The following is a 12,293-nucleotide window of genomic DNA, read 5'->3' as shown; positions in this document are numbered from 1 at the left end:
TGCTGGGCATACACTAAGGAAACCAGAATTGAAAGAGACACATGTACCCCAATGTTCATCGCAGCACTGTTTATAATAGCCAGGACACGGAAGCAACCTAGATGTCCATCAGCAGACGAATGGGTAAGAAAGCTGTGGTACATATATGCAGTGGAATATTATTCAGCCATTAGAATACATTTGAATCAGTTCTAGTGAGGTGTATGAAACTGGAACCTATTATACAGAGTGAAGTAAGCCAGAAAGAAAAACACCAATACAGTATACTAATGCATATATATGGAATTTAGAAATATGGTAACAATAACCCTATATGCGAGACAGCAGAGGAGCCACACATGTATAGAACAGTCTTTTGGACTCTGTGGGAGAAGGCGAGAGTGGGATGATCTGAGAGAATGGCATTGAAACATGTATATTATCATATGTGAAACAGATCTCCAGTCCAGGTTCGCTGCATGAGACAGGGTGCTCGGGGCTGATGCACTGGGATGACCCAGAGGGATGGGATGGGGGTTCAGGATGGGGAACACATGTAAACCCATGGCTGATTCGTGTCAATGTATGGCAAAAACCACTACAATATTGTAAGGTAATTAGCCTCCAATTAAAATAAATTAAAAAAATAAGTATTATTAACTTCATATATAATTATGGTATACACAGATATTTACATATATATACTTAGTATTTACTTGTATCTATTTAGTGTATTGTAATATATATATATATATGTATATCTGTGCAGGAATTTTGCTTGGTTAATAGATTAATATATATTGTGTATACATTTATACATACACATATGTATATATATGATAAAAAAATCCATAGTTTCTCATTTTAAAAATCTTACTATAGGGATGTGGAAAAGTATATCTTTACAGATGACAGACTGAGTGACTTTATCCACTCATGGTACAATTTTTTTAAGTCAATAATTGATTAAGTCAAAAAGGTAATTCTAAATAGTAATAGAATCTTAATTTTAGAAGAAATCTGAAAATTATTATTTATTACTATCTTCTTCCCAGTAAAACAGCTCTTAGTCTTTGCTTGATGCTCTTAGTTTGAGTTTCTCAGTACTTTTCAAAACTGTTCTTTTTGTTTAAATTTTACATTGATTCATATATTTAGTTGAAATTTTCTTTTTTGTAGTATACACCATTTATCTTGTATGCTTATCTAGGAAATCTCAGAAACAGTCTAATCTCTGTTCTGTAGTTCAGACCTTCAAATAGTATAAGGTCACTTTATTAATAATTTTTCCCATTAATTTATCAATTGCTTTCATTTCTCATAATTTTTCATGTATATGTTTCACAGACATTATACTGTTTTAGGTTGCCTTTCTGAGTGCATTCCTTATTGTCAGAGTTCTTTTCATCAACTATTACTACCCACTAGGCCAGAAGGGCCAAGAGAAGCTTTTTTTTTCCTAATTTAATTGGAGGGTAATTGCAATATTGTGATGCTTTTTGCCATACATCAACATGAATTGGCCATAGGAATACATGTGTACCTTCGAGCCCCCCTCCCACTTCCCTTCCCACCCTATCCCTCCAAGTTGTCACAGAGCACCAGCTTTAGGTTCCCTGCATCATACATCAAACTCCCATTGGCTATCTGTTTTACATATGATAATGTACACGTTTCAGTGCTGTTCTCTCAAATTGTCCCACCTTTTCCTTCTCCCACTGTGAGAGAAGATTTTACCAGATCTCTGTGACAAGTCTAGCCCTGGGAGGGAGGCTGTCTCATAGAAGTATTCTTAGATAGAGGAACAGAGACACTGCCAACAGTGGCTTAGTGGAGAAGGAGCTAGGAAAAGAAATATCGTGACCTCTTTTTCCTTTACTCTCTGATCCTTGGCCAGCACTTTCAGCTACTCAAATTAAAACACAGAAGACTGGGAGCCAATGTAATGTAGTCTGTAGAGATTGGCTTCTCAGGCTAGAGAGTGGGCTAAGAGTGCTAGAGAGTAAGTAATATGATAGAGATGATGAAAATTGGATAAGAGAATACGTGATGCATTCTCCATTTCTGCTCTTTCACAGGTTTCCTGGGCATTTATTGCTTATTAATTTTTCCATGTAAACTTTAGGTTAAACCGGCTCATTTTCTGTTTGTTATTTTATTAGGGCATCAAATTGAAAAGCAAACTGAAGGAGAATTGAATCTTTGTAATATCAGTTTTTCTGTCCAGAGTATGGGATGCCATACCATTTGTTTTAATACCTTTGTGTCCTTATGAGATGTTTTGTTCTTCGTGTTCCTTCTTCTTAAATTTACTCATAGTTATTACATGGTTTTGTTATTATTTTAAATGGAATCTTTCCCATATAGTTTACAACTGATTTTCCTTTTATTGCTTATTAGTTTTTCCTGTTCTCTTTTCTTTTATATGCTGTGATTTGGATAAAGTGGTGTGATGTGGGTAAAGTGTCCAACAAAGTTATTTTGTTTTTACTGTGAATTATAGTTTGTACTTTTTTTCTGTATGAGTATTTTTGCCTTGAATTCTAATTTCTCTGAAATTAATGCTGTTACTGCTACCATTTTTTGTTTATATTTATATGATAACAAAGTACATAATTGTTTTAATATAATGGTACATGTTAATACAGAAAAGTACAAAGAAAATAGAGGGAAAATCACACTGAAATAAAATCCTGGAGAAATAATAGCCAGTAAAATTTTATTAGAATAATTCTGTGTTTTTTTCAACACATATTTATAGATTGAAGAGTAGGCAAAAGTTTTTAGATAAAAGGAACTGTAATTGAGCATTTTTATTTATAAGTAATAACTTTAGTTTTTATAATATAATGGAATGGTAAATAAGACATTGATGTAAAATTGAGGGAATTATTAAATCTCAGATAATTTTTTCTTCTCTATAAGAACCAGTAACCAACTTTCTAAAATTGAGAAAGAAATGGTATGAAAAAAACTTTGGAAGGTGATACAATTTTTTTAAAAAAACTACATTTCACATTTAGTTGTTTTTGACATTGTGCTATGTATACTTAATGCATACATTCATCCATTTTAGTTCCTTCTAATTTTGTGTCTCAAGATTTATAACATTCATCTCCGTGCCTAAAGATACTTAGGTTTAGGTTTTTATACTGCTTCAGTGCTCATCAGTAAACTTTCCTGCTCATTTATGTTTATTCCTGTACTCAGTGTTGATTCATCTTAAAGGTCCATTTTTACCAAAACCTTCTCTGTTGCTTGAGTATGCTTTCTCCCCCATTAACATCAGATTTAGCCATGTGACTTATTTTGGCCTGTGGAATGAGAGTGAAAGTGACACATGTCGTATCCTGGCAAGTGTTTTACAAGAGTCATTGCTTGAATTGCCTGTGTTTTTTGCCCTCTGCTGTTAGAGTGACCTATTACTAATGATGTCAACCAGTTCCTGTTTGGGTTTTAGAGAGGAGAAATTCTGCATGTGTGCGCTCAGTCATGTCTGACTCTTTGCAACCCCATGGACTGTAGCCTCCCAGGCTCCTCTGTCCATGGAATTTTCCAGGCTAGAATACTGGAGTGGGTTGCCATTTTCTTCTCCAGGGGATCTTCCCAACTCAGGAATCAAACCCGTGTCTCTTGCATCTCCTGCATTGGCAGGCAGATTCTTTACCACTGGCACCACCTGGGAAGGCCTAGGAGAGGAGAAAGGCACACGTAATGTGAAGAAGCAAAATTTTATTTGCGTCAACAGTGAGGTTTTTTTAACTGCAAAATAATCTTTTGGAGCTGTCTGAAACCCTTTGTCAGTCTTTGCTATCAAATCTGATGTCTACAGGAACATTTTTTCATAATTTATTTTATCCTGTGGCTCATTCAGTCCCTTAGCACCACTGTAAATCAGCAACACAATATTTTTAATCAACGTTCTTCCTGAGATGGGAAGAAGTGTTGTTAGTTCTCAGCTTGCTCTCAGCTCCACCCACATCTTCCTTTTTTTTTTTAGTCTATGTCTGAAGGAACTTCTCAAATTTGAACCTACCAATTAATTTTATTTTCCATAGTTTTAGGTTTCCAAATAACTTCTCTCCTTATGTATTTTACTGCTATTTGATATCATTCTTTCTTAACAATCCTTCTTTATGTTATCATTTTCATTTCATCCATTCAACAACTGTCTTATCCCATGTATCCTAGAATACAGAGACTGTGAAGGTTAAGTACTCGCTCCTTACTTGAGGGATTCAATTCCATGGCAGAGTTAGTGAGAGAAGAATAATCTAAGGGTCTTTTCCCTCCCTCTCTTGTTTTATATTTTCTCAAGGTATTGTGCCATTATTGATTCTCTTCTTTCCCTTCCACCATTTTTGAATTACTATTTTCTGCAGATTTCAGTGTTTTGTATAGTACAGAAAAGTGCTATAGTCTGAATGTTTATGTCTACCCAATATTCATATGTTGAAGTTCTAATGCCTAATATAATGGCATTAGAAGGTGGGTCTTCAGAGAGGTGCTTTGGTAATGAGTGTGGAACCCTCACAAAGGAATAGTGCTCTTTTGAGAAAGACCTCCCAGAGCCCCCTTTGCCTTCCACCACTAGATGTGAGGATGTAACAAGTCTACGACCTAGAAGAGAGCCCTCAATTGACTATGCTGGCAGTCTGATGTCTGACTTCCAGCCTGCTCAATTATGAGAAATAATTTTCTGACATTTGCAAACTACCCAGTCTGTGTTATTCTGTTAATATCAAAAGGACTAAGGCAAATGGTTTATCTGCATGTATCTGTGTGGGTTTAGGGGTTGCTGTTGTATCTAGAGAGCATTAATATTCTAAACCTCTGAAAAAGCAGAGCTCTGGAATTCCCTGGCAGTCCTGTGGTTAGGATTTGGCCTTTTTAGCTGTGGCCTGAGTTCATTCCCTGGTCAGGGAACTAAATTCTACAAGCCCCATAGTGCAGCAAAATAAATAAATAAAATAGATTTTAAAAAATACAGCTTATTTCTCCCATACTAATAGTCATCCATGTTGAACAAGTGACTACATATCTTTTATGTTTCTTCTTTCTTTTAAGATTTGTCTTACATGAATGAATCACCAGTTTGGGGTTATAAGTAAAGAAAAGTTTCCATTAAAAATAGTCTCCAAAATATGCACTGTGATATATATTTATATATATATTTATATTTATATGGAATATCTCTATAAATATTTTTCTCTTCAAGTTTATTTTACAAAACATGTTCCAGTTTTATATGTGGTGGATTCACCACCATGGAAATCTGGAACCCTGTATCCAGAGGTATGGTTTTCTTGGACCCTTATGCCGTGAATACTATCCCTCCAGTTCATTTGTCCTTCTACTTACCAAGTTCACCCTGGGTGGGGTGGAAGAGCTGATTATACCTTGTATCGCTCCCCTTGCTTCTGATGTTTTTGTCTCATCTTTCCCTTCAGGCTCATTTAGAGGAGTCACAGGAATCCCAGCCCATGCCCCTGAAGTTGCGAACTAGTTGTGCTTTAAGAAATTTTTGTTTGAAAACTAAATTTACCTTTGGGATTGTTCTTAATACATTTAAGATTCTATATAATATAAAATGAACGTTGAGTTACCCTATCAGATTTTTGGCATCAGTGCGTATCAATTCTTAGAGCTGAAGTGTAACTTAATTTCAATAAGAAGGTGGTACTATGTCTGTATATTGAGGACTTTATTATGATCAAGCTATAAAAGAAAATTGATAAGTGTTTGGCTTTGAAAGTCATAGTGCCTCTATCAGTACTTTCTAGGTATATGTGGTAAATATTAAATACTTTATATGTTATTTCTCTTATTAACATGTTTGCCTGCAGTAAAATTGGAGGCTGATCTGTAACTTTAGATGAACACAATTATTTAAGTGAGATCTTTATTCATGCTTCTCTCTATTTTTTGCTTGCTTTGCACAGGAAGGAGTTGCAGGAGCTACAGAATCTTTACAAACAGAACAGTGCACATACAGCACAGCAAGCCGAGCTGATCCAGCAGCTTCAGGTTCTGAATATGGACACACAGAAAGTACTGAGGAACCAGGAAGATGTTCACACAGCTGAAAGTATATCGTATCAAAAAGTATGCTTTTATTCTGTCATAAAAATGTAAATTTATATGCATGAACTTATAAAAATATATAGAATTCAAATTTTTGCACATTTCAGTATTTCTTTATGACTCCCTTTTATTTGCTTCTTCAAAATTAAAAATGAAATATGGTTCAATTTGGTAATATTTAAAAGGATGTAAGTTTTCTTTATGGCTGTTAAAGCTGAAACATTTAAAATATATATGCAAATTTATTCTGTAGAATATTGTTTTTATAAATTGGAGTTTTGATATCTACTATGAAACATACTAGGACTGCAGCCTGCAGACTAGGAAGGATTTGGGGAATGGAATTTATTCATCAAGTATGATTCTAGTTTATGATCTAAAGCAGTCTTTCATTACAGAATTTGTGCATTATTTTATTGGCAAATCTGCACAACACAAATGGGTATGCTGATGAGATCTTCAGGATCAATATTTGCCAAAGATTTTTCTCTCTTTACTTTGTGTGTTTCCTTTAAGTAGTCATTTTACTTTATAGTTGTTTAAGGAGCCCCTCAAGAAGTCTTACCCAGCTGAACAGGTAAGCTGACTGATTCAGCAGCAATAATTATAGCTAGTAATTAAAAAATGCTTTTATTGAAGTTTTGTTTAGTATATATATTTATAGAAATGACTTAGTTTCTACATATATCAACCCTCTGAGATTGATGTTATTTCCTCTCAATAGTTGAGGCAGCCAAGGCTTAGAGAGGTTAAGCAGTGTAACCTATGTTACTTGGGGACTTTTTTCTATTTAAACTTACTCTTTTTCCAGAAAATGCACTGTGAAAATTCAGTATCAATAATTAATATGAAATGAAACTATTAAGTAAACCTTAAACACATATTTTCAAATGATGCTTCGAAACAGCGATTTTTTGACTAAATTCTGGGTTCCCTTCAAGTTTCCTTCAGGACATGGATGGTACCACGCATTAGGATAGTGCCCATCCTCTTTGCTTTGAATAGAATAATTCTGTCCTTTTGTTTTATACGGTGGGATTGCCCATTGTGTTTTGGTGTCTAAACCAGACTCCGTTGCTAAATTGACTTGAAAAATTAGACATTATTAGTTAACTTCAATTTTTTCTCTTTTTCACTGTGTATGAATCTAACACAAACATTTCTCCCTCTTGATTTTCAATTGAAAGCCCCCAACTCATTGCAGTTTGTACTAAAATGTATCTTTAGGGTTGCTTGTTGTTAAAGTTCATAATCCTTTTCTCTCATGTGCAAATACTTTTGGTGTTTCTCCTCTCAGCAAGAAAGAACTTGGTGAGGTGAAAGAAAAAGACAGTGTTTCTTTTGCTATTTACTTTTTCTTTTGTTCTAAGATTCCTTGTTCAGTCTTGCTTAACTTAAAATTTAAGATAGATTGTTTCAGCCTTAATTCTACCTTTTGGTTGATTTTCCTTAGCAGCCTTTGCAGAAAGCAATCATTTTTTTTTAATAACTTACCTGAGAACTTTTATAGATTCAGTATCATTTCACATAACTGAATACTTAAACATTTTTATTTAAAGTGATTGTTACCAAAGTAATACATGCTTGTGATAAATTTTACAAAAATACAAAGGTGTGTAAAAATAATAAAGTTCTTTGCCCTTCTTGCTGAAGCCCTTGTGCTGGACTTTACTGCTCTTACTATTTGAGAGTGTATCCTAGAGTTCCTCTGGAAGAACAGAATATTGTAAAATTATGTCACCTTTTAAATTATATAAAATTTACATGAATGTATTGTTATAAAAGTTGAAATGATATAGAAGTACTGATAAAGCTAGTGTAACAATTTGAGTTCTCTTCCATTCAACTCAGTTCATTTTGTTTCCCTCCCCAGGGGTAATCATCTGAATAGTCATTCCAGACCTTTTCCATGTAGTATATACTGTATATCTGTGTGCCTATACACACAACTAGATATACACACATACGTACATATGCTGTTAGGTTTCTGATCTGAATGGAAGAACAGAACAATTAATCAACAGCAGAAAACCTTTGTTGATCTTACTATATCCCTTTCCCTCTCTTCCTTTTGCTCCTTTTCCAGCAGTATTCCTTGAAAGAGTTATCTTGTCTCAAAGTTCTCTTCTTCTATTCTCTTTTGAACTTATTCCAGTCAAGTTTTTGCCCCTTTCACTCCACTAAAATTCCTGTTCTCAGAATCAATTGTGTCTCCCACATTGCTAAATTCAGTTGTCTTCTGGCAGTCTTCATCTTGCCTCACTTATCAGCAACATTGTCACAGTTTATAACTCTGTCCTTTGAAACACTTTTTTTTTTCTCCTGCCTGACAACACATCACAGTTGTGTGGTTTTGTTCCTTCAATGTCTAACTATTTCTCTTCTGTTTCTTTCTAGTCTTCCCTATTCACCCTGTCCTTTAAATGTTAAAATGTTCCAAGTCAAAATCTTAGGATCCTTTTTTTCCCTCCTGTTTAAATTCATACCCAGGGAGATTTTATCCACTCACCTAGGCTTTCAAAATCACACTGCTCTATGCTGGTGACTCTTAGTTTTGATGGCCTACTCTGGATTTCTTCCATGAACTCTAGGAAAGAGTATATCTAATTGCCTGCTTAGCATCTTTTAACTCGATGCCTAATAGGCATCTCAAACTTCACATGTTCAAAACTAAACTATTGTCTGCTCTGCCTTCAAAGCATGTCTGGAATCCTACTACTTCCCCCTGTTCTTGCTATGATCACTAACTTCTATTTCCCAAATGATTGTAATAGTTTTCTACTTTGTTTCTTTGCTCCTGACCTTACCCACTTTGAGTTCATTCTCAACATAAATGCGAGAATGTCCTTGCTGAAACTTGGTAAGTCAAATCAAGTCAATCCTCTCTTAAACTCTATCTGTTGGTTTCCTGTCTGATTGAAAGTAAAATCCGAGTTCTTACTACACTCTTTGAGATGCTACATGATCTGGCTGTGCGTTAATCTCTGTGATCTCGTCTTTACTTTCTCTTCTTAATTTCTCCACTTTGACCACGTTTAACTCGTTTTTTCGCCTGAACATGCCAGGTATTCTTCACCTTCAAGGTCTTTGTATGTGGTTTCATTGCCTGAAATCTCTTCCCCCAGTTATCTGCATAGATGACCTGTTTACTGTCTTTATTCTTAACCTCTCATAGCTTAAATCTGTTTGATAACAGACATTAAATAGGAAGTGTAATAATGATACATGTTCTAATAGTCGTAGGAAGAATGGGAACATACCTGGGGTAGGTTATTAGTTTAGGGATAGAAAAGGACTCTCCTTGATGAAGTGATATCAGTGATGTTTATTCAGAGAAGATAAAACATCAATGAGACAGATTTCTCATAACTCTTCTGTGTGAACTATGGGCAAAGCCATAAATTCACATTTATGCATTATTCATTATTGCATTATTCAATGTATTATTCATTGCATTATTCATTCTACTCAAAATTCTTTCAGTAATTAATATCTTTTAATGTTGGAGAATTTGTCTTGTTATCTAAGTTAAATATTATTTAAAAAAATTCCATTGCATTGTTTTTAATGAAAGGGGAGCCTAACCTATTACCATCCTCTGTAAAAAGAGCCCTTATCATTATTATTTAGCTAGTGTTTCTCCTGAGTGTACAAATTTGATTTTCTCTATTTTGCTACAGCATTGCAGCTTTAAACTTTATGACCTGCAGATTTTTTTTTTTTTATTGGACTTGGTCCCCCCTACCCCGAAAATATTTCAGCTATGGAGTTAAGGATTTATAAATTTGGGAATGATCACATTATTTTATTTATCATGAATAAACAGTATGCTACTTTTCAGACTTCCAGTGTTCATTTACATCAAATTTTCATTCTAATCCTAGAACATTTTACTTAATACTTGTCTTTATTTCTTTTCCACATGTAGTTTTCTAGATTTTTTTCAGTAAATTTAAGTAATCAAGTAGTCCATACAACAATGAAAGGAAATTGTTTACTTACAAATTAAGATTTGTAAATATGTTTTCACATAAATTAATTGGACCTAGCTGTAAGACTCAGGTGAGTTGAATTCAAAAAAATACTACATTAATAGTTTATCTCCAGTTTCTCCTAAGTTTACTTCTTTAAGAGTTATGTCTTCTTAAATTTCTGTTTCTAATGGACCTTCGCTGTTTCCTCTGTTTTCTTAATTCTCCTTTCTGTCTTTTTCCTCATTTCATTTCCCTTCCTCTTTTCTCACTTATTAAGGTGATTTATTTCATAGTATTTATTTTATTATCTGAGAAAACAGTTGCCTTCAGTGATAGGATAAATGGAATGAGGAAGGGAGACAAAAGTTAGAAGAAAAAAGAAAAAAGTTTTGAGCCCAGGAAAGAGGTTTTTCATGAGGTCTCCATAACAAATCATTAGTCTCATAGACAGAATTACCTAACACATAATGTGGGGGCTTCTCTAGAAGAGAACACCCATCAAGAGAAATAAAAATAAGCTAGTATATTTTCTTCCTTTGAGCATGCTGTAACCATTTATATAAGTTTTAATAGTTTTCCTGCCTTTGCATGTCATCTATATTTATATATGTGTGTGTATGATTTAAATGTAGATGAAAATTGTATCAGCATTTTCATCTTCTTGATCATCTAACATGTTTGGAGGTACTAAGTATGTATTTTATCAGTTTTTATCCTATTTAATGATAATTACATGACATGAGTAATGAGCTAATATCAGTCCAGGAAAATAAGGAGTTAGGTTATATACACTTTTAGATTAAACTACATGTTAAATCAGATTCTTTCCTTCTCATTTTGTGCTGTAAACAGATATAGTTTTCACTTGTAAAATTTACTGTCTCATTCAGAATAGCAAATAGTATATGTACTTAATAATGTGGAAAATATTCTTCTTGAAATTTGATCATTGGGTCCCAAAACTTACACATTTTCCAAAATTTTTAAGGTAAATAATATATCATCTTGTTCCTCAACACTAATAAAAATATGAGAGGATGAGTACTTCAATCTAAGCCCCTGAAAATTAAAGCGCTTGGGTTGTGGGGTGCTATCTCTGGAGGTAACTTGCTTTATGTCCTCTAGTGATCCTGTTAATGTTTTTTCACTTTAATTTCTTCCACAAAAAAGAATGTGAAGAACAGTAAGTGTAGTAAATTGTTATGTATTATAATGATTGATACTTCTAAAGTACATATGGGAATTTATGATTACATATTTGTAGGCCAGAATCTTCCCAAAGATTCTGATCTATTCCAGCTTTTTGGACTATTAGAGGAAAGTATTATAGAGAAAAATGCCTCTCTAGAAACTTCTGAAATTGATTGTGATTGCTAGTAGAGGAAAAGGATGCCTATCAGGATTCCAAAACCTATGCAGATGAATGCATTTTCTGTGTTAGCTAATTTACCCACTTGAGAACAGTTTTTTGACTCACTCTGCTGTTATTAATGGGTTGAGAGTAAGATGATGTCTAACAACAGGACCAAAACATCCTAAACCTCTGCCTTTTTGCAGAATCTCCTAGAGAAACATTCTGCCATCCTGAGGCTTTGTCGCCAGAAACAGTTTAGAAATAAAAATAGACAGCCTCCTTGAAGGCTTTTCTGGCCACATTTACTGGTGGACTGGGGACTAGAATTAAAAATGGCTCTCTACTCAAAGTCCAGAGCTGAGTCATCTTTTTGCTATTTAATAAGTGAAGTGCCGTCAAGAAAAGAGCAAGTAGAAGATGTGTATTTTGAGTAAGAATTAGGGAATAATATAGAGTTTGTCCCAATTCCTGGAGTAAGGCTGGTCTAGATCATCTGTTTCAGGTTCTTAAAAGTTTTTTTTTTTTTTTTTTTCCACCTGCTGCTTGGAAGGATGAATATTTTCAGAGAATGTAGAGCTTGCCTTTGTGTCTAGAGTTACCCACCCAATCATATGAGATCAAGCCAGGACAGTTCTGAATAGGAAGTACAGCTGTGTAAATTTAATGGCTGAGAGAGCCAAGTAGCAAACACAAGAGGAGAGCTGTTAGTCTTCAATTTTGTGGAAACAAGAAAGGAGAAAAGAGACAAGAGACATGAAGATAGAGCTTTTTTCCATGAAGGACTAGACCTAGGAGCCTTACATCTGTGAAGGAAGGTCCTAAGTCATGACACGCAAGAGCAGAGTATGCCACATTTAAAAATGGCAAGTAAATTGGTCCTCCTTCCTGATGACACACCATCA

At 34.4% G+C, this 12,293-nt stretch overlaps 1 protein-coding gene across 15 annotated transcripts in view; it reads left to right on the top strand.

The window, feature by feature from the left end:
• Window positions 1-12,293, top strand: part of CNTLN (centlein) — a 331,587-nt gene that overhangs the window by 140,247 nt on the left and 179,047 nt on the right. For 8 of the 15 annotated variants that reach the window (XM_081499257.1, XM_081499287.1, XM_081499358.1 and 5 more), the window contains exon 7: window positions 5,926-6,084. In XM_081499257.1, coding sequence (XP_081355383.1) covers window positions 5,926-6,084 — 159 coding nt within the window. Of the gene's footprint in view, window positions 1-5,921; window positions 6,085-12,293 lie in introns of all 15 variants that reach the window. The other 7 variants (XM_081499348.1, XM_081499268.1, XM_081499330.1 and 4 more) reach the window with 1 other exon arrangement.

This window comes from Giraffa tippelskirchi, chromosome 1 (genome assembly GCF_054371585.1).
Source record: "Giraffa tippelskirchi isolate mGirTip1 chromosome 1, T2T-mGirTip1v1.2.pri, whole genome shotgun sequence".
NCBI lineage: Eukaryota > Metazoa > Chordata > Mammalia > Artiodactyla > Giraffidae > Giraffa > Giraffa tippelskirchi.
This window is presented reverse-complemented; position numbering and strand designations above follow the sequence as displayed.